The 23265-nt window shown below is 33.4% G+C and overlaps 1 protein-coding gene across 1 annotated transcript; it reads left to right on the forward strand.

The window, feature by feature from the left end:
- The first annotated feature begins 19226 nt into the window (after positions 1-19226).
- On the forward strand, positions 19227-22744 carry LOC136208552 (uncharacterized). The gene is made up of 4 exons (XM_065999526.1): positions 19227-19934; positions 20191-20346; positions 20438-21121; positions 21482-22744. The coding sequence occupies exons 1-4, from the start codon at positions 19581-19583 to the stop codon at positions 22601-22603; spliced, it is 2316 nt and encodes a 771-aa protein (XP_065855598.1). The 5' UTR covers positions 19227-19580; the 3' UTR covers positions 22604-22744.
- Positions 22745-23265: the final 521 nt, after the last annotated feature.

The following is a 23265-nucleotide window of genomic DNA, read 5'->3' on the forward strand; positions in this document are numbered from 1 at the left end:
TATCTAGCTAAACTAGAAGGAGTGGATCCCAATTCATAGTCTAAATCCATAGGAAATCAAAGATCCCCCATTGTTGAAGGTGAAAACCTTAACAAAAGCTTCTTGAAGAAGATATAATTTTGATTGATAAAAAGTTGAAGAAGAATTACAAGAAAGAGATGAATTTATATCATCTCAAAACCCCTACTTGCCTAATTACATAAAGGGTAAAGAGCTTAGCTAATTAGAACATAAAGATAAGGGGTAAATGGGGTAAAGATAAGTGGAGGGGGTTGATTTGGAGGAGGGGGAGGAGCTGAGGGACCAAAGGTGTAAATAACCAGGAAGCTAGAGTAAGGAGCAAGTTCCTGAAAAGTGCGAGTACACGGGGCGTATCCAAAAGTACGCGGGGCGTACTTTGGCTGATGAGCCATTCTCTGGATCAGTAGCCATTTTACACGGGGCGTACTCAGAAATACGCGGGGCGTACTTTGGCTGTTGAACTCTTCTCCGGATCAAACCCACAAGTATGTAGGGCGTGTTTTCTTCCACGCGGAGCGTGCCCAATCCGAGCCCTGCATATGTGACCTTCCCGACCTTCTCCGGATCAATCCCAAATACACACGGAGCGTGTCCAAGTACACGCAGGGCGTGTCTGAGCAGATGTGTTGTATTGTTTTGGCTTCTTTACTCGCTTGTTGCTCGCACTTGGTTCTTCCTCCGACTTCCTCGCTCGGACTCGATCCTAGGAAAAGATGCCCCTCATCAATTGTGTGTAGGGTCTGTCCCAAGAGCTTGATTGTTGACTGGTTCCTCGAAGGTTAACGTGCAGTGGGGTGGCCTCCTGGATACACTCCGATGTCAAAGTCAGTATATTGAACAAAAATATAGAATTTGTCTTAAAATGAGAGAAAAGTATCTTGTTGTAGAGGGTTCCAAAAGATTAGATTATCTTAATGACCCGAGTGAGGCGGTGGTAGTTAGTCGGTGTGAGGCTCGTGGGTTTATAGAGGACTGGACCTCTTAGATAGTGTCTTGCCCATTTGGGCTTCGACCTTTAATTTATAGGACTTGTAACGTTATGTATCTTGTATTTATAAGGGAATCAGATTGTGTGCCGTAAATATGATTAGAGACATATATGACCTACTGTCAATGAGAAAAGGTTGTAACGGTAACACCTGTGATTCTATCAATCACGGCATCAGATGCGGTAAGAACATGCGTGACCGTGAAGTCTCATTTGACTGGTCCACGTGGCTCTGACGTTTATTGTTAAGGAGGGAGGGTCTGATTGATCCATGCGGCTCCAACAGTTACTTTTGAGGAGGGAGCATCCGATTGATCCACGTGTATTATGATAAATTGTGTGATATGACTTTCTGAAATATATAATTATTCTTATAGAGATAGGAAAATCGTTAAAGAAGAAATGTGTTTTGTGGAAATCAAAAAGATAATTTTAGCAACATCAAATAAATCCAATCAGTTGTTTGTGAAAATCACCAAAAATGAGATTTTTTTTATTTTTGTGAAAAACTCAAAAAGTGCTACTATTTTTATATAAAAAAGCTAAAATTTGTTGTTCTATAAATCTAAATGAATATCACATTTATGTATTTTAGAGTGAAACGCTAAATGTTGCACTTAGGATCCGTTTGATTTATCTGATGTTATTATTAATATTTAATATTGGAAAAACAGACATTTTTTGGTTTTAGAAAAAATTAAAAAACAAGAATTCTCTAATTAAATACCTAAATTTTTTTAATAAAAAGACAAACAGAATAATAAAAAAATGAATGAGAAAATGATGCAAACACCCCTTAGTTTTTGTTTATTTATTGTCACATGCCCTTAGTATTGATAATGAATTGGTCAAAAGAAAAATGAACCATCAACGATGATAATAATAATAATTTCAATGTATTGATTTTACTTTAAGCTAAATTTATATATAGGCTTAAAGCACTATTTGGCCCTTGATCTATTCAAAATTTTATCATTTGGCCCCTGACCTATTATTTGGTCACATTTGGTCCCTGATCTAACCTAAATTGGTAAATTTTCATCCACTTTGGATTCAAACTTAACCGAATCATTACCTCATTGATAAGTAACGATATTTTGACACTTGAACTTAATAGATTTTAGTTTAGGATTTGTTTTTTGTATTAAAAAAGAAGTTCTTAGTTGTTCAACGGTAAAATTTGTCTTCTCTAATATTAGTATTGCATACTCCCGATCTTGATCGTTTTACTTTTTTAAGACGCGTGCAATACATAGTCCCCATTTAACTTACTTTTTCAAACTGGGTGATTAATTGATTATATATTACGCAAGTTCAGAGTGCTAACTGGACATTTTATGCAAGTTAAAGGGCGATCAAGCTTTGAAAATTTAAGAGGTCAATCAAATTTTTAATAAGATATTATGATATCAAGCAAATATATACTCGTCACGTGGCACTTAAGAGACCCGACCCAATTTTTGTAAAAAGAGATCACGTGGCGCATATTGAGTGAAATAGAGCAGTACGACTGTGTATTAGGAACACCGATTCAGAAAGTCTCACTAGACCTAGTCAAGATCTAGTTTTTACTATGATCACACTCGATCTTGAGAATCACGGACCTAGTGGACTTAAAGAACTCTAGGCTTCGATATTTGGGCACACATTCAAGTGACATGTAGCACGCTTCGCCCTTAATCTATAACCGTCTTCTACAATTCAGTCACAGTATAAATAGAATAAACTCAGTTTAAGGTACACCATTCATTTATTATATTAAACTTACATTAGAACTTTTATTTATTGATTGTGATTATCATCTAGTCATTTCTTAAACTGACTTAGACATCAAAACAGATTAGCTGGACAATAGCCATTTTTAACCTTATTTCTATACAGTCGTAAGTTGTCAAGCGCACTTTCAGGATTCGAACTATATCACAATTATGTTTTAATAATACAATATAGAAACTAATACGTTAAATGATTTAAATAGTTGAAATACTATATTATTGAATAGAACAAAAGTTAAAGACCTTATACCGTATCATTAAAATATAAAGACTTAGCAATTTGTTAGGTAAACATTCCCGTGATTTAAAAGTTTATGAACAAGAGGTTTGTGCTTTGTGAAATTTGTACGGTAAGTCAATTTTTTTTATCAAACAATACTCATTATTTAATTAATTAAAATCAGATTTTGTATTTTGAGTAATTTGCAACATCAAACATTATTAATTGCTCAAAATTTATATACAATTGAGTCATGACAATAACTTTTAACGGAATAAATGAGTTTGTAAACTACACAAACCATAGCTTCACTTGAAACGTTGAGGTTAAATTTGACCATAATCCCTATTTTTTTATAAGACATAATCATTATTTTTTTAAAATCTATCAAACCATATACAATAAAACCTCTATAAATTAATAATGTTGGGAACATGAAATTTTATTAATTTATAGAGATATTAATTTATCGAGTATAAATTTATTAAACTGTTCAAATCGGGACCGGAAGAAATTATTATTTTATAGAAGTTATTAATTTATCGAATATTAATTTATTTTTATTATTTTTTAAAATTATTTAGCTATTATATTTTTCCAATAAAGCAGTCCAACTACCCTGTCATCAGAATTCATTCTTATTTTATAATTAAATATGAAAAAGTGTTTGCATTAGTGGAATAGTCAAAAGCCACGTGTCATTATCCGCGTTTAATTAGGTAGCACTATCAACTTAATTAATTAATTAATTAACAAAATCTTAAACCTTAATCAATCAATATCCATTGTCTAGTTTATACAAGTTGCAATCTCATGACAAAAAGACATACTATTGCTAATTAAATTAATATCAAGATCTAAACCTTTTTATTATACTATTAAAATTTGGCCTAAGCCTACAATATATATAGGCTTAATAAATTATTAGTACCCTCATTTTTACGTAACACACTATTTAGTTTCGTTATTTTGAAAAACACATTATAAGATTCATATCTTTTGTCACTGTTAACCCTTTGGTCCTACCATGTATTTTTTTAAGATTTTTAACCGATGTATTTGGCATAAATGGACAGACAAAAAATAACAACATGGTCATTTTGTATCGTACTATAATTGTCTTGCTAAAATATGTTCGGTTGAAATTCGAAAAAATAGACAAAATGACCAAAAAATTAATATTGACAAAAGATAGAGATCTTATAATGTGTTTTCCCACCTGCCTTGGTTGACCAAAAAATTAATATTGACAAAAGATAGAGATCTTATAATGTGTTTTCCCACCTGCCTTGGTTGCTTGGCCTGGATAGAACCAACACTTAGTAAGGGGGGTTGTCGCCCTGTTGGAGCTATGAAGATGAAGCTTACCCCTTTTTATTATATAAGGGACTAAACATTATGTTACGTAAAAATATAGGAACTAATAAATTATTTATCCATATATGTATACATTTTTTCCCAAATATATTTTAATAGGATAATGTGCAAAAATACTCCTAAAATTTAAAGTCATGAGCATACATGGACAGACAAAAAATAACAGAACAACATGATCATTTTGTATCATACTATAGTTGTCTTGAAAGCTAAAATATGTTCGGTTAAAATTCAAAAAAATAGACAAAATGACCAAAAAATTAATATTGACAAAAAATAGAGATCTTATAATGTGTTTTCCCACCTGCCTTGGTTGCTTGGCCTGGATAGAACCAACACTTAGTAAGGGGGGTTGTCGCCCTGTTGGAGCTATGAAGATGAAGCTTACCCCTTTTTATTATATAAGGGACTAAACATTATGTTACGTAAAAATATAGGGATTAATAAATTATTTATCCATATATGTATACATTTTTTCCCAAATATATTTTAATAGGATAATGTGCAAAAATACTCCTAAAATTTAAAGTCATGAGCATACATGGACAGACAAAAAATAACAGAACAACATGATCATTTTGTATCATACTATAGTTGTCTTGAAAGCTAAAATATGTTCGGTTAAAATTCAAAAAAATAGACAAAATGACCAAAAAATTAATATTGACAAAAAATAGAGATCTTATAATGTGTTTTCCCACCTGCCTTGGTTGCTTGGCCTGGATAGAACCAACACTTAGTAAGGGGGGTTGTCGCCCTGTTGGAGCTATGAAGATGAAGCTTACCCCTTTTTATTATATAAGGGACTAAACATTATGTTACGTAAAAATATAGGGATTAATAAATTATTTATCCATATATGTATACATTTTTTCCCAAATATATTTTAATAGGATAATGTGCAAAAATACTCCTAAAATTTAAAGTCATGAGCATACATGGACAGACAAAAAATAACAGAACAACATGATCATTTTGTATCATACTATAGTTGTCTTGAAAGCTAAAATATGTTCGGTTAAAATTCAAAAAAATAGACAAAATGACCAAAAAATTAATATTGACAAAAAATAGAGATCTTATAATGTGTTTTCCCACCTGCCTTGGTTGCTTGGCCTGGATAGAACCAACACTTAGTAAGGGGGGTTGTCGCCCTGTTGGAGCTATGAAGATGAAGCTTATCCCTTTTTATTATATAAGGGACTAAACATTATGTTACGTACAAATATAGGGATTAATAAATTATTTATCCATATATGTATACATTTTTTTCCCAAATATATTTTAATGAGATAATGTGCAAAAATACTCCTAAAATTTACGGTCAGGAGCATTTTTATCCATAACGTCTAAAATTATGCAATTTTACCCTCAATATAGAGGGTTAAAAGCAATTTATCTCTAACATTGGTAAATTTGGTCAATTTAAGAAATAATTCATCAAACTATCTACCCGGTCATGAATCTTGTTATCTACATTTCTAATATTCGTTATTTTACCACTTATTAGTAACGAATTACAAACATATGATTAGACGTGATTTTTTTTTAAAAAAAATAAAGTAAAAAAACATACTGTATTTTGTATGAGTTGGACAAATTTTTTAAATATTTCGCTGAATTTAAAAAAATTATTAATCTCCAATTATATTATTGAACTACAAAAATTATGATTTTTTTTAAAACCAACTGATATATAATTGGTGTCTGTATTTTATAATGATGTCTGAAATTGATCCAATTTGCTCACATTAGAAGTAAAGTTGTTCATGGCTACCAATATTAAGAATAAAATTACACAATTTTAAATATTATGATAAAAATTACTCATGGCTATAAATGATTAGGGTATTTTTACACCTTATCCGTATTCAAATATTAAAATCAAATATCAAAACTTTATTTCGTTTTTCCTAACTTTTAATAATTAATTAAGACATCGAATCGTATATACACATATAGCTTACTTTTTTGCAAGATAGTGATTAACTGACTATATTTTATGCAAGTTTAGAAGGCTAGTTAAACAATTTATGCAAGTTGAGGGAGCTATCAGGATACTTTGAAAGTTTAAGGAGTCAATCGAACTTTTTGGACAAATTGAGGGGCAAATGATGTATTACGCTCTTATTAAAATATGAAGACTAAGGGCCGCTTGATTTACCTGATGTTTGTTATTACTGTTTGCTGTTGGAAAAAACTGTTTTTTCAAAAAAAAAAAAAAAAAGAATTCTCTACTTTTATAAACAACTACCTTTTTAGCTATAAAAGGCAAACATGAGGTGTGCAACTAAACATCTAAAACTCTCAATTTTAAAGTGAAAAAGCAAATAGGAAAAAAAGTAGTAACCAAACACCCGTTAAGGGTCCGATTGGTTTACTTGTTGTTTCTTTCTGTTTGAAAAATTCAAAAAGTAGAGATTTCATGCTTTTGTAAAGCTACTTTTCACGTAGGTGGTTCACTGGTTCTTAACTAAACACCAAAAACTCTCATTTTTAAAGTAAAAAGGCTAATACAACGGAAAAAAATTAGATAAACAAATGCCCCATAAATGGTGTGTTGTATAAAAAAGGGTAAATAATTTATTAGTCATCTAGTTTTTACCTAACACACTGTTTATTCCCTCTATATTGAAAAACACATTTTAAGGTCCATATCTTTTGTTAATATTAGCCTTCTGGTCCTTTTATCTATTTTTTTTTAGATTTTTAACTGAACATATCTTAGCTTTTAGGACAACCACAGTACAATACAAGTTGGTCATGTTACTCTGTTATTTTATATATATCTCTATTTATGCTAAAATATAACGATTACAAGTCTAAAAAAACTAGACAAAATGACTAAAGAGTTAATATTAGCAAAAGCTAAGGACTTTTTAATATGTTTTTCAAAATAAGAAATCAAAAAGTGTGTTAAGTAAAAAATAAAGGACTAATAAATTATTTACTCTATAATATTATAAAATTAAGATTTTTGTTTGGGTCTTACTTGCACTTTTTTTTTAAAGGAGCAAAAAAAATCCAAGGGAGTAGTCTTTTTCTTGAATATTAAGTAATAATAATAAAAAAGACAGAAAGAAATAGGATAATAACAAATTGCATAAAACCAAATCATTTTATTATTTTAATATTTTTTATATATTATAATATTATTATAATAATATTAAAAGAATAAGTCAAAATCTCCAAAAAAGGGATGATGATTCCATCACAATGTGGAATCAAAATCCAGCTGTTCATCGGTGTTTTTGAGAAGTTGTACTCTCTTGAAATTATCAAAGCTATTCCGTAAAAAAATAAATCGTAAGAGGCCAAAAAAAACAATGAAAAAATAATAATAAAAAGCCCTACGTCACACAGCCTCTGAACTTGTCATTTTTTGTAATTTTATTCCTTAAACTTACGGGACGATCCATTTACCCCTTCAACTATTTAAAAGTGGTATTAGTAACCCTTTATTTTCATTATAACAGAAGCAATTATGACATTTCTCATTGCAAGCACCAATGTCATAATAAAAAAAGGTTGTGCACTACTAAAACAAGTTGCAAATGAGGTTATTATAGATAGTACACAAGTTCTCTTGTAAAAATTGCATATAGGGTTGTGTATTACTAAAACAAATTGCAGATAAGGTTACATATATGTAGGCTGGTTCTAATACTTTCATGAACACTTGTACTAATGTTGGAACTTCCTTTTTCCGTTATAATGAAAATATGGGGTTGCTAATACTACTTTTAAATAGTTGAGGGGACAAATAGGTCGTCCCGTAAGTTCATGGGGCAAAATGACCAAAATTGACAAGTTCAGGGGGCTGCGTATGGTTTAGGCCTATAAAAATTATTAATCAGGTTCCTGAACTAACAAAATATCATCAATTGAATCCAAATTCTAAACAAAAATCTTTAATTGAGGTCTCATCGAAAATCATTCAGTTGAACATTTTAGACTCTCTTTCATAAACTCATTTTGAACCAATACAGAGATTATTACAGTTTATATCAAATAGTCATAGTTTCTGATTTTATGATATGACGATGACTCAATTGATGATTTTTGCTTAATTCAGAGACCTAATTGATAATTTTAATAGTTTAGGGTTCTAATTGACTTTGAAGTTTTAGTTTGAGGATCAAATGAATGTAATACCAAAAATAAATTACAAAAGTCCAAAAAAAACATTAATAAAAACAAGTTATCGGAAGCTAGAAGCAGCTTACGCTAGATCTCAAGTTCGAATTTTAAAATATATAGAAAGCTTTAATTGGAAAAAAATCCACGTAATAATTATCTGACGAGTCTCAAATCGGATAAACTATAAGAAAAAGTACTCAATAAGAGTTTGGGAGAGCTTTACCTCTGAGAGGGACCTATCCAATTCAAATTTGGATTAGTCTAGGCAGAACCGGCTCCAAGAGAAATCAGTCTAGGCGGTCGTTTAGGCCCTCCGATCCAAAATATATTTCAATTACGTATAATAGTTATTGACATTTCAATGAGCCTCAATTGGGTAATAGTTGAATAAGGAAGACAAAATAAAACTCGATAAAACACTGTAAGTAATGGGTCAAGGCGATAAACGAGAAGACTGAGTAAAAGCATGAGCCAACTCAAATGGAAAGCAAGAATATAATAAACTGAAATGGAATTGAAAATCGACAAAAATAGCACAATATCCTTTTTTCCAACAACAATAGTACGATAAGAGATTTCAAAAATTTATTTTACGGGGTAAAGTTAAAAAAAAATTGTGGGTTTCCTGATTTATAAATAAAGTTTTGCCGTTTAAAAATCTGCAAACATTGATTTTCGATTTATGGCTTAATTAATTTGCGAAGTCAAATCTTATATACGAGATAATTTGCAAAGTCACATTTTATAATTTTTTCAAATTGCTCCTTATTGCGGTAAGTAACCATAATAAATCTTTTTTTTACGGAATGTCTAAGTTTGTAAACTATACAAACTACCGATCATTGTTTTGTAAGCTTTTAAATCACGGGCTGCATTTACAAAAAGGTCAAACCACAATATTTTTTATATAATTTGTCTTGTTGTATATAGCAACTAACTGTTTTATTCTCTACAGTTTGTTTCAAAAGTTCGATCTTTGTTTGACTTTGATCGGTTCAGTCAAAAAAATTAATTAAATTTTAATTTACAAAAGATCTAAGTATAAAAATTAATAGCTTAGAGCCTCTAAAATGTTGGAGCCGCTCCGGATCCTAGTCATCAGTCTTTGATACCAAATGGTTGGACAAAAAAAACATTAGAAACTCCTAATTATTTTGATTTTAGTGGATTAAATTTATAATTTTTTTATTGAATATATATTATTTTTAGGGTTAAGGTGCAAAATACCCTAATGTTTTGGGTCAGGAGCAATTTTACCCCTAACGTTTAAAATTGTGCAATTTTACCCTAATGTTGGTGTCCAAGAGCAATTTTACCTCTAACATTGATAATTTGGGTCAATTTCAAACAATATTATAAAACTCATATATTTTTATTCCTTATTCTACACCGATTGCATATCAATTCGTTTAAAAAAAGATTTCATATTTTTTTTATAATTTAATAATAGAATTAAAATTAATATTTATAAATTCGGTGATTTTTTTGAATTTTTTTTTGTCCAATTCGTACAAAAGACAATATATTTTTTTATTTTTTCATATCCCAACATATGTTTGTGATTTGTTACTGATAAAATGATGTACGTGTAAAGTGTAGATGACAAGATTATGACCGATAAGACAGCTTGATGAATTATTTCTCAAATTAACAAAATTTATCAATGTTGGGGTAAAATTGCTCTTAACTTCCAATATTAGAGGTAAAATTGTACCATTTTAGACGTTAATGGTAAAATTACTCCTGACCCAAAATGTTTGGGGTATTTTTGCACCTTAACTCTTATTTTTATTATTTACTTTTGTCACATTAAACCATTGTTTTTTTTGGTCCGTAAGGGTATCCACCGCTGGTAGCAGTGACTATTTCATTTCGCAGATGGTTTGCACCTCTATGGATGGGACTGCTGGCCACGGAAATTCTTTCTATTAAACCATTGTTTAGTTGTGAATTTTTAATCGAGTTTATTAAAAATCATTTTTCAAATTATTAAAATCAAATTTATATTTAAAACTGACTATTCAAATGATCAAAATATTACTGAAAAATAATAAAATGAAAAATCTGAATCTCAATAAGAAAACAAAAATCAAAATGATTATAGAGCTCATGATATGTTTTGTCATTATTAAAACACTAATCATGTTTTTAATTCAAGAAATCAATATACTCCACAATTTTATTCAAACCATATGAAAAGGAAAGCTTGACCTGAATTTCAAGTTTCTATCAAGGCAATAAAGGTGAATCATGTGTCCCAAATAAAATTTAATTTTTTTTTTTAAAAGTGTTTGAAATAGGAAACTTCACATCTCATCTAACCTAATGTCTAGAGAGTTCACACAAGGAATGTCTATTTTATAAAGGAAAGTGGGAAATACAATACAATGATCACATGCATGAAATTGAAATACAACTATACAAGTCAATGTTCCATTGCCAACAAGTTATCCCTTATCTTACAATTTATTCAATTTATCATTAATTATTATTTTTTAGTCATTCTATTTTAATTTATTATTTAAAGAAAAAATCTATTACATATTCGGGGAATCACGATGTTTGTACCACTGAATGTACTCGAAAGGAGATTGTAACGACCCAGTTCGGAGTGGGTGGCGCCGGGGTAGAAGGTCTGAACAAGGAGCGGCCCTAAGGGATGGCGATGGGGGCATGAATGACTGAATCTCACATCGGAAATGGAGAGGGAGTGATTGAGGCTTATTAGTAAGATGAGAATCCAATACATGTAGACGCGTTTTAAAGCCGTGAGGCCCAATGTGTTGGATTTGGGCCAAAACGGACAATATCTACATGGTATTAGACCAGGGTGTTACAATTGGTATCAGAGCCGACTCTCCACATACGATGTGTGGTTCGAGGACGAACTAGGCGGAAGCTGGTAGGCCTATAACGACCCAGTCTAGGAAAGGGTGGCACCGGAGTAGAAGGCCTGAGCAAGGAGCGGCCCTAAGGAATGGCGATGGGGGCAGGAATAAATTGAATCCCACGTCGGAAATGGAGAGGGAGTGATTGAGGCTTATTAGTAAGATGAAAATCCAATACACTCAGACACGTTTTAAAGCCGTGAGGCCCAATGTGTTGGATTTGGACCAAAGCGGACAATATCTACATGGTATTGGAACAAAGTATTACAGAGATTCTATATTGGATTGAAAAGAATAGACAGTACATCTAGTATCCTCTTAAGGTTAAAACCTTCGAGCGTCGCCACGAGGGGATGTACTGCGAGTTTCACAAGAGTGAGGGTCGTGAGGATTGTCGGCAATTGGCCACTGAGCGTAATAAGATGGTGGAATATGATAAGTTAGATAAATTCTTAAAGAATTTTGAGAAAGCGCTCGAACAAAGTGATAGACGCTCGGCCGAACACGCGTCCAGGGGAGTCATAACGTTATTACGTAGGGTTAGAAGAAGACAGATCTATTAAGCACAAAAGAGTCTCTGAAAACAAATAATGCTTGTTCAAATCACACGCGGACCAAAAAGAGATTTTGTATTGAGTTGAAAAGAATAGGTAGCACATCAAGTATCCTTTGAAAGTCAAAACCTTCGGTGTTGCCATAATGAGATGTACTGCGAGTTTCATAAGAGTGAGGGTAGTGATACTGAGGATTCTCGGCAATTGGCCACAGAGCTGAATAAGATGGTGGAATATGGTAAGTTGCATAAATTCTTGAAGAACCCGAACAACGTGACAGACGCCTGGACGGATGCGCCCCGGCTCTTACACAGGTCCGTAATAAAAAGGATTCGACCTTCGACCGTCCCTTACAACGAAGTTCTAAAGCACCTCGGTCTAGAGACTTCGGTTGGAGGGATATCATATCACATAATTTATCATAATACACGTGTACCAATCAAACGCTTCCTCTTATATGGATCAATTAGACGCTCGTTCCTCAATATTAACCGTTGAAGCCACGTGGACCAGTCAAATGAGACCTCAAGGTCACACATGTTCTTACATGCATCTACTGACGTGATTTGCGGAAGTACATGTGCTACTGTCACAATCATTTTTGATTAACAGTCGACTTTCACCATTGACTATTGCCACATGGATCCTTTCTCACATTTCGGACGTACAAGGCACTAAATACTAATATATTATGACAAAGTAATAATTACTTTTTTATAGAATAATTATGTAATTTATTAGGGTATTTAATTGTTACAGAATAAGAAAATTTGGGAAATTAGTGAGACACTTGCAAAGTTAAGGAAGCTAATCTAATTTTATGGACAAGTTTAGAGAGCTGGTGATACGAAATAAGCAAGTTTGGTGAGACACTTGCAAAGTTCAGGGAACCAATATACTATTTTGGACAAATTCAAGGAGTTGGTGATGTATTAGGTCTAAAATTAATAAAGACAGCTATATGAATAATGTGGCATGTAAAACTCACTTTCCGTTTTTTTTTTGTCGAAAATTAATGTGGTTTAAAATATTGGAGAAGCGAAAATTTTTTATTCTTATTTTTTTTCATATATTTCTCACTTGATTAACTTAAGATTTTTCATTAACTTATTTTTCTAAAAATAAATATCGAAAAATCAGAAAAATATATTCATATCCAATATTTTTTGGCAAAATAAAAAATAACTAATCCCATATATTTTATTGTGATCATTTTTTGGTTACAAAAAATTTAGGTAAACGTAGGTCCACCCATTCCTAAGATCAGGATAAACTACAGATCTCGATGAGGATTTACCGTTACAGTGGAATTTACAGATTACCTACTAATTAGGGCTATATTTTATTGTGATCATTGGAGTATATAATTACTGTCACTTAGATGAATTTATATGTTAAAGAAGTATCTAAACAAAACAACAAAAGAAGAGATAAATAAAATGAGTTACAACCAATGTTATCAGAACTGGACCCGACGGCAAACCGGATTGGTAATTGGGTCACGGATCACTTGGTCAGACTGGATGGTTCGGATTGGTCGAACCGGATGACGTAATAAATAAATAAATAAATAATATTTATATATATTAAATATATATAACTAATTTAAAATTATTTTTATAAATTATATTTATCCAAAATAAATTATAAACAACATTTTGTTTGTTATTTTTTGTTAATTTGAGTCTTAAATATAATGAATAAATTAAGTTTAGAATAAATCAAAATATATCAACGTATTCTTTGTAATGAGATCTTTTTAAAAATATATTATAAACTCAAAACGGACAAGTGATGAATGAGAAGTTGATGCTCAAAGTGAACGGCTTAAAATGGTTTGGAAGAAGATAAAAGAAAATTAAGCATTCACATCTCACATAGGAAATAAAGGATAAACTTAACTAGTTTATAAGTAAATGGTATTTACAAGCCTTTAAGTAATTACTAGGGAAAATGCTCTCTCACACGCAGAGAGGTGCAATCGATTAACTGTTAGGTTAGGGGCGCACCCGCACGACATGGCCGACGCGAATGCCGCACCAATAACATTGGTTACAACAAAAAAACATAGGCATTATTAATCACAACAGAAAAGATTGAAAGTTGTCATTTAGTAGGAAATATTGGATATGGTTTTTGGAAAAGTACCAATTTGGTCTTCACGTACAAAATAACATCAATATATGTCTACTATTTAAAAAAGGTATAAATTTAGGATTCGATAACGAATTGGACACGTCATTGATATTACTCCATTAAGTTCTGATTTCTCCCTCCACGTACAATTGGCAGAACTTAACGGAGTAATATCAATGACGTGTCTCGTTCCGTTATCGAGGCATAAATTAATACCATTTTTTAAACGTTAAAGTTATATTGGTGTTATTTTGTACGTTGAGCCTAAATTTATACTTCTCCAAAAACCATAGGCCTATTTTATGGCCTGTTTGTTTTACCTACTGTTTGCTGTTTGCTGTTACGATTTGCTGTTTGCTATTGAAAAAAGCTGCTTTTCCAAAAAGCAGAGATTCTCTGCTTTTGTAAAAGGTTGTTTTCAAGTGTAAAAGGCAAACAGGATGTCACTAACTAAACACCTAATGCTGCTTTTCGAATGTAAAAGGGAAACAGAAGGTCACTAACCAAACACCTAAAACTCTCACTTTTAAAGTGAAAAGGCAAACAATAGTACGAAAAAGAGCAACCAAACACCCCTTAGTTAGTACCTTATCCCAATATTATACTATTGTGGATCTTAGCTAAATGCACGATTGATTACTGAATTTTTATAATTGTTTTAAGATGGTTACTCAACTTCAATTTATCTTAATAACATCTTTGAACTTTGAATTTTATCTCAATTAAGTCACAATAGTTAAGCGGGGACGCGTAATGCACTGGGCCGCCCTAAGTCACAATAGTAACTTCAAGCAAAAAAGACATGGAAAAAATGATGTGGCACTCACATCACTAGTCAACTTTCACCACTGATCGAAACAACACACGTCGTTTCGGTCAGCTGTGAAAGTTGACTATTACAGATATGACAGTTACATTACTTTTCCGTTTCTTTTTGCTCTTGAAGTTATTATAATGATTTAATTGAAATTGAATGACCATTATGAAATAACTATAAAAGTTCAGTGACCAACGATGTATTTAACCCTCAGAATAACCTAACTTAATTTAATTGTAAATTTGGTCATTCATCGTTAGACTTAAGCGGATTAAATATAAGCCTTATGATGTTTTGAATCTCCACCTTAAGATTTTAATCCGTCTAGATTTAACGGTGAATGACCAAATTTACGTGGTCATCAGAGTCCATATTAACGCAATTGCTCTTTACCTTTTCCTCTCTTTTGTCACCATCTTTACTAGAATATTTTCTTGTTTCTTTTTCCTCATTTTCTTATATTTTGATATTTACAAAGTTGAAAATGATGTCAATGACAAACACATAATTACTATTTAAATTTTTAATCTGGCCGGGTCTATCTTTGTTTTTTGGTAATTAATTTATTAGTCTCTATATTTTAACAAAACACACTGTTGAGTCTCTGTATTTTAAAAACACACGGTAAGATCCCTAATCTTTTTCTCAGTGAACTGTTTAGTCCTTCCGTCCGTTTATTAGATTTTTTACCGTTTATAAATTCAAAAATGAGTAAATTACCCTTTACAATTTATCAGTTAAAAGCAATTCACATCTCTAGCTATCTCTTTCTCTCACAACTCGCACTCACAAAGAAATGGAGAAAGGATTGAATCTCTAACCCATAATCGAATCACTCATACTCACTCTTCCTGTTTGAATTGAAGGTAGAAATCAACTCAAATCTCTCTCGCTTACTCTTCCTGTTAGAATTGAAGGTGGAAATCCTCTTACTCTCAATGATGAGTTTAATTTCCTCCATATTCTCAACTAATGTTTACTGCCAACTGCTTCAATGATGACGAAAGATGTTTCTGCTAATCCAAATTGACTAATAACAGAATCTTCATAAGAGTCTAACGACAGGGACAAAACAATTCACCGAAAAAAACGTTAAGGACTAAACAGTTCATCATCGAGAAAAAAGTTAGGAACCTTACCGTATGTTTTTGAAAATATAGGAACTAAACAGTATTTTTTGTCAAAATATAGGGACTAATAAATTAATTACCCTTGTTTTTTTAATATTGAATACCACTCAAAATTCCATTTTGAAGTTCAAAAAAAAAAACATTTACAAAATCTTTAATAAGAAATACACTATTAATCACTTAAAATTTATTAGGTTTTACAACTCAAATTGACACTTAATCTATACCCTAGAATTCAGATGTTGATATAGATTAGAGTTGGGTAAGATAAATAAGGGTTTTGCTATTTACCGCTCCAAATTACTTATCACCGCCTCTATTTGGAGAATTTTATCTTTGCGTACAAATTTTGCAAAACTGAAAAAAAATATGAGAGAAAATTTCAAAATTTGGCCTAAACGGATGACGCATTCCCTCCGACCCATGGCGGGAACAGATGGCGCATCCGCCCCCACCATGGGCCGGGAGGAATGCGCCATCCGCTCCTGCCATGGGCCGGGGGAATGCGCCATCCGTTTAGACCAAATTTTGAAAAATGCAAAATTCTCCAATTTTTTGTGATGAAAAATACAAAATCGTCATGAAAAATATGTATTATTTTCATGAGTTCTTTGATAAAAAAATGTAAATTTTAATGTTTCCGACTCGTAATCATTCATTTTTGGAGTTCGGGTTATCACACATCAATTATTGTTGTTCGGGTTTATGATTTTGGAGAGAGAATTTTCAGTTTTTGATCAAAATTATGAGAAGGGCAAAAAAGTCCAATGGGAGCGGTAATAAATAATTTGGGGGTGGTATTTAATAAATATTTAAGTATTCAAATGCTTTAAATTTTTTTTTTAATCAGTTTGTTTTCATTTATAGGAACTGCTTTTTGTATTTTAAGCCTAAATAAGAGGTGTATTCAAGCTGAGTCGAGCCGAACTTGGCTTGTTCATGTTCGGTTTGTAGAAAAATGACGAGCTCGAGCGTAACATTTTATTCATGAGTTGTTATTGAGTTGCCTTCTATTTATTTACGAGCTTTGCTCGCGAGTATTTCGTTAATTCTGTCCATGAACCTTACTCACGAACATCTCATTAATTAATATTCATTTGAATTTTATTTAACACAAAACTACGTAGTTTTAAAATTTCCAAAACTAAAGTTTCACACAAAACTACGCAGTTTTACATTTTCCTTTTTATAGAAATAATATTGTTAGAAAAATAATCGAACCAAACATGTTCACGAGTCTTTGTGAATGTCATAGTCGAGCTTTTTTATGAACCTACAACCGAACATGTTTGTGAGTATCGAACCGAGTTTCACCTTGCTCAAACTCGACTCATTTATAAATCGACCGAACATGATTGAGCTTTTATCGAGCTAAACGTCGAGCCGCTCATTTACAACCATACCTCTCCAGTTTTCATGAATATTATAATCGAGCTTGTTCATTAACCTATAACCGAGCCTACTCGAAAGCTTTCGAACCGAGTTTCACCGCGCTCTAACTCAACAATATGATCGAGCTTTTATCGAGCCGATCGCAAGCGGCTCAACTCATTTACCCCTTTACAATTTCCTTCTATTAAAACACATTTTTTTAAAATAAAAAAAAACACATTTTTTTTAAATAAAAAAACACATTTTTTTCAATTAAATTTGCGCAACCTAATAATTATAAAAGGAAAAAATAAAAGATAAAAATAAAAAAAGAAGATCAGATCAGTATCCAGCCAGTATCCACCAAATTATGCTATTTATTGCGGATAAAATGGTAATAAAATAAAAAGTAAAGGTTAAAAAAGGAAAATAATAATGACGAATGAAAAAGGGTAAATTACACCTAGACCACTGAACTTTACTCATTTTTACAGTATGACTACTAAATTTCAAAATGCAACATAAAAAGTCACTTAACTTTACTCTTTGTAATATTATGATCACTGAACTTTAACTAAAACCTCAAAATAACCGTTAACGATCTTAAAATGAAAATCTTTCAAGAATTAAAGTTATTTAAAACGCTATTTACCATTAGGGACGGAGACAAGGAGGGACCTGGAAGAGCCTAGGTCGATCTCCTCCTATTATTGATAGTTTTGGTTCCCGGCCGTTGAAACTAACCTTATTATCATGTTTTTGATAAAATAAAGTTTGCGATGGTTAATTAACTCTTTGAATTTGTATTTAGTTACAAAATTAAACTTGATTAATATATGATATTCGACAAAAACGACTCAAGCTTAATTTTACAGTTCAAATCTAGCTTAATTTTGAGAAGTTTTACAGTGGTACGTAAAAATTAGTTCTAAACCACTAAGATGATAACATGTATATGTACGCACACAAAAAACGAGTTCGATTAAGCAAATTTTTTTAATGGACGCAGGTGAAAATTTTGCCCCAATAGACCAATCTTGTATTCGCCACTGTTTACCATAAAACTAGGGGTGGCAATTTTTTACACGAAAACACGATTACAGAGCCAACCCGACTGACACGACACGATTGACACGAAAATCATTTTTTTTTAGCATTTATAACATATAAACCCATATGGAACATATATATGAGATAACACGATTTTGACACAAAACACGAAATTGCCACCTCTACATAAAACCACCGTTTTTATTTTCTAAAAATCACTATTTTTTTAAGCTTTTTTTTTTTCTCTAAAACACTAGTTTTCTCAAGTTGTTCAAAAACTGTAATTGACCCCATGAACTTCAAAAGTTTATAACTAACCCCTCAACTTGTTTATTTGAAACAAATAATCCCTCTAATATGTTAAAATCAGTGATTTTGAGAGTTTTTTTCTCTTTTATCAATGTATCAGCAGATTAGTTAGACGCAACATCAGATATTTTGAAAATCTTTAATTTAATTCCAAATAAAGAAGTTGATGATGTTAGCTGTAACGTTTTGAAATTCAGAAAGTCAGTTACAGTTTTTGGACCATTTGAAGCCTAGAAAATATAAAATTCAGTAGTTTTTGAAGCTATATAACGTTCTGAAATTTAATGACCATATTGTGAAAATCAGTAAAGTTCAGTGGCTATGGGTGTAATTTACCCAGAAAAAACAGGTAGAAGAGCTTCAAGTCAAGTCAACAGCTAATATAGCTTTGTTCATAGCTAGAAAAATTTAATACGCCGTTACAGTCGGAAACCTCCCAATTCTTAAAAAATCTCTGCTCTTTTTACCCTTTTTCCGACCACCGGTCCACCACCACCTCACTCTCTTCCCCACCCCACCCACCCCGATCACCGGTCACCGTTAACGGTCCTTTTTCCCCCCTTTTAAATAAACCATAGTTAACTCATATTTGTCTCTTTTTCTCTAACCTAAACTTCTTTCTCTGTATAACGCCGTATTCTTCTTCTTCTTCCTTTTTATCTCTCTCTGAAATCCCAATAATCAATTTTCATTTCTCCGTCTTCTTTAGCACCACAGGAAGAAGGAAGAATTTGAGGATTTTGTTCGAATTCGGAGATTTTGGGGATTTTGATTGTAGTTTTACATTTGGGGATTTTTTGAGGAATGGTGGTGAAGATGATGCGGTGGCGGCCGTGGCCGCTATTAGGTCCTCGGAAGTATGAGGTGAAATTGGTTGTTCGGAGGATGGAAGGGTGGGATCTGGTGAAGGAATCTGGAGAAGAAAAGGAAATAGGGTCAGGTAGTAGATTAACGGTTGAGATTCGTTGGAAAGGTCCAAAGTTTGCGTTGAGTTCGTTTAGACGGACGGTGAAGAGGAATTTTACTAAAGAAGTTGAGGTTTCCGGTGAGGAAAACGACGCCGTTGAATGGGATGAGGAATTTCAGAATCTCTGCACTTTATCTCCTCAGAAAGAGAATGTGTTTCATCCTTGGGAGATCGCTTTTACCGTCTTCAATGTATGTTTCTCGATTTTCCCCCTAATTTTTTCAGTTCTCGTTTACTGATTGAAAAGTTTAATTAGTTAGATAATGTTTTCCGGTGTCAATTTTTTTGAAATCTTTCTGATTTTGATCGGATTATCCATTGATGTGAGAGCTGTTGAACTTGATGATTTGATTTCAATTTTTCTAATCTGATCTCTAGAATTGATCTCTTGATTGCGTAATTATAGTGTTTTTTAATGTGTTTGGATGATTTTATTGTTTAATTCAGGGAGCGAATCGCGGGCCGATGAACAAGGTTCCTACAATTGGAACTGCGTTTCTGAATCTTGCTGAATATGCTTCTACTGCTGAACCAAAAGAGATGGAGCTAAGGCTCCCTCTTTCGCTTCATTCGGGTTCTCCCGAGCCTCAAGTCTTCCTCTGTGTATGTTTTCGGATTCCCTGTATTTTTCGTGTTTGTTTATCCCGAAATTTTGCGTTTGTTTGTTATTCTGAAGTTTGGATTGATGTTACAGATATCACTTAGCTTATTGGAATTGAGAACTGCTCCGGAAGAGCCTATACAACGAGCGATAGTCCCTGATTCATCACCGCCTCAGTCAGCTGAAACTGTTTCGCCTGAGAAGGATGAGCTTTCTGCGATTAAAGCTGGTCTCAGAAAGGTAAAGATTTTTACGGAGTATGTATCAACGAGGAGAGCTAAAAAAGCTTGTCGTGAGGAAGAGGGAAGTGATGGCAGATGTTCTGCCAGGAGCGATGATGGTGAGTATAATTACCCATTTGACACGGATTCGATTGATGATTATGAGGAAGGGGAATCAGATGAGATCAAGGAGGAGTCTAGTGTTAATTTTAGGAAGTCGTTTAGTTATGGCACCCTGGCGTATGCAAATTGTGCCGGAGAGTCATTTTATTCGGATATGAGGAAAAATGATAATATTGAGGATTGGGTTTATTACAGTAATCGTATGTCCCATGTGGGTTGCTCAACAACTGAGGAGTTAACTCAAACATCTGAGCCGCCTCTGTTTCAAAGCTCGAAACGTAGCATACTGCCTTGGAGGAAGAGGAAGTTGAGTTTTCGATCTCCTAAAGCTAAAGGCGAGCCATTGTTGAAGAAGGCGTATGGAGAAGAAGGTGGGGATGACATTGATTTTGATCGGCGGCAACTTAGCTCTGATGATGCAGGTCCTCTTGGGGTAAGATATTCGTGTAATTTAATTCTCATATTTTAAGCTTATATTTGAACCCGAGTCAATGAGGGTGAGCCTTGGCGCAATGGTAAACGTTGTTGTCGTGTGACTGAGAGGTCACGGGTTCGAGTCTTAGGAGCGGCCTCTTGCCAAAAAATTGGCAGGGAAAGGCTTGCCCCCAGTACACCCTTGTGGTGGGACCCCTTCCCGGACCCTTGCTTAAGCGGGGATGCGTAGTGCACCGGGCCGCCCCTTTTTTTATTTGAACCCGAGTCAATGTTTTCAATGAATGAACGAACCTGTTGATCATTTACGATAGAACATTAGAACTGCTTCTGAATTTCAATTGTTTGAACTTGCTTGCAGCTTCAAAAAGCGGATGAAGATTCATCTGCGAATCGATCATCAGTTTCTGAGTTCGGAGATGACAATTTTGCTGTTGGCAGCTGGGAAAACAAAGAAATTATTAGTCGTGACGGACACATGAAGCTTCAAACAGAGGTGTTCTTTGCTTCAATCGATCAACGAAGTGAACGGGCTGCAGGTGAAAGTGCATGTACTGCTCTTGTTGCGGTGATTGCTGATTGGCTTCAGAACAATCACGATATGATGCCGATCAAGTCACAGTTCGATAGTCTGATCAGAGAAGGATCGATGGAATGGAGGAACCTCTGCGAGAACGAGACATACCGGGAGCAATTCCCGGACAAGCATTTTGACCTTGAAACAGTTCTCCAAGCCAAAATACGCTCCCTTTCTGTCATTCCTGGAAAGTCCTTTATCGGGTTTTTCCACCCCGACGGAATGGATGAAGGAAGATTCGACTTTCTGCGCGGTGCCATGTCATTTGATAGCATATGGGATGAGATTAGTCGCATCGAATCAGAACGAATTAACAGCAGTGAACCTCAGGTGTATATAGTGAGTTGGAATGACCATTTTTTCATCCTCAAGGTTGAACCCGAAGCTTACTACATCATCGACACATTAGGAGAACGGCTATACGAAGGTTGCACTCAGGCATACATTTTGAAATTCGACCGAAACACAGCCATTCACAAATTGCCAAATACTCAGCAGCCGTCTGATGAGAAAACTACAGGCGATAAGCAGATTGTGGCCGTTGCTACTGAACCAAAGAGCACGGTGACGCAAAGGGAGGAAGCTCGTGCGCTAACAATCAGGCCTGAGGAACTGATGAACAACGAGGAAGAAGAAGCCGAAGCTGAAGTTGTTTGCCGAGGAAAAGACGCTTGCAAGGAGTATATAAAGAGCTTCTTAGCCGCAATTCCAATCCGGGAACTACAAGCAGATATTAAGAAAGGTTTAATGGCATCAACGCCTCTTCATCAGCGATTACAGATCGAGTTCCACTACACTCAGTCCCTACAAACAGTGCCTGAAACTCAAGCTATCGAAATGATGATGACGATAACACCACCGGAATCAGTTGACGTTGCAATAACAGAAAGCGTCCCGATAGAGTAAGTTTAGTGTAAATCTTAGGAAGTGTGATTAGTCCAACTTGTCATAATTTATCATTTCTTATCATGTTAATCGGATTAACTACGAAACTATAACCAGGCTTCTGATGAGTTTGAAAGAGATAAAACGGTTGTGTTCTTCAAATTTCTTTTGTTACGATCGTGTTATCATTTCTTATCATGTTAATCGGATTAATGAAATTATAGCTAAGGCTTCTGATGAGTTTGAAAGAGATAAAACGGTTGTGTTCTTCAAATTTCTTTCGTTACGATCGTGTTAGAAATTGGTACCTGTGTTTTCTTACGATCGTGTTGTCATTTCTTATCATGTTAATCGGATTAATGAAACTATAGCAGAGGCTTCTGATGAGCTTGAAAGAGATAAAACGGTTGGGTTCTTCAAATTTCTTTTGTTATGATCGTGTTAGAAACTGATATCCGTGTTCTGTTATTGTGTTATCATTTCTTATCACGTTAATTTAACGAAACTATAGCAGAGGCTTCTGATGAGTTTGAAAGAGATAAAACAGTTGCGTTCTTTAAATTTCTTTTGTTACGATCGTGTTAGAAATTGGTACCCGTGTTTTGTTTTGTTACAACCGTGTTATCATTTCTTATCATGTTAATCGGATAACGAAACTATAGCAGAGGCTTTTAATGAGTTTG

Source organism: Euphorbia lathyris, chromosome 10 (genome assembly GCF_963576675.1).
Source record: "Euphorbia lathyris chromosome 10, ddEupLath1.1, whole genome shotgun sequence".
In the NCBI taxonomy this organism is placed as follows: Eukaryota; Viridiplantae; Streptophyta; class Magnoliopsida; order Malpighiales; family Euphorbiaceae; genus Euphorbia; species Euphorbia lathyris.

Excerpts from the sequence above, each read along its gene's own strand:
- LOC136208552 (XM_065999526.1), top strand. The coding sequence starts at position 19,581 with ATGGTGGTGAAGATGATGCGGTGGCGGCCGTGGCCGCTATTAGGTCCT. Across the intron at positions 19,935-20,190 it reads TCGCTTTTACCGTCTTCAAT|GGAGCGAATCGCGGGCCGAT; the intron begins GTATGTTTCTCG and ends TGTTTAATTCAG. Across the intron at positions 21,122-21,481 it reads ATGATGCAGGTCCTCTTGGG|CTTCAAAAAGCGGATGAAGA; the intron begins GTAAGATATTCG and ends ACTTGCTTGCAG.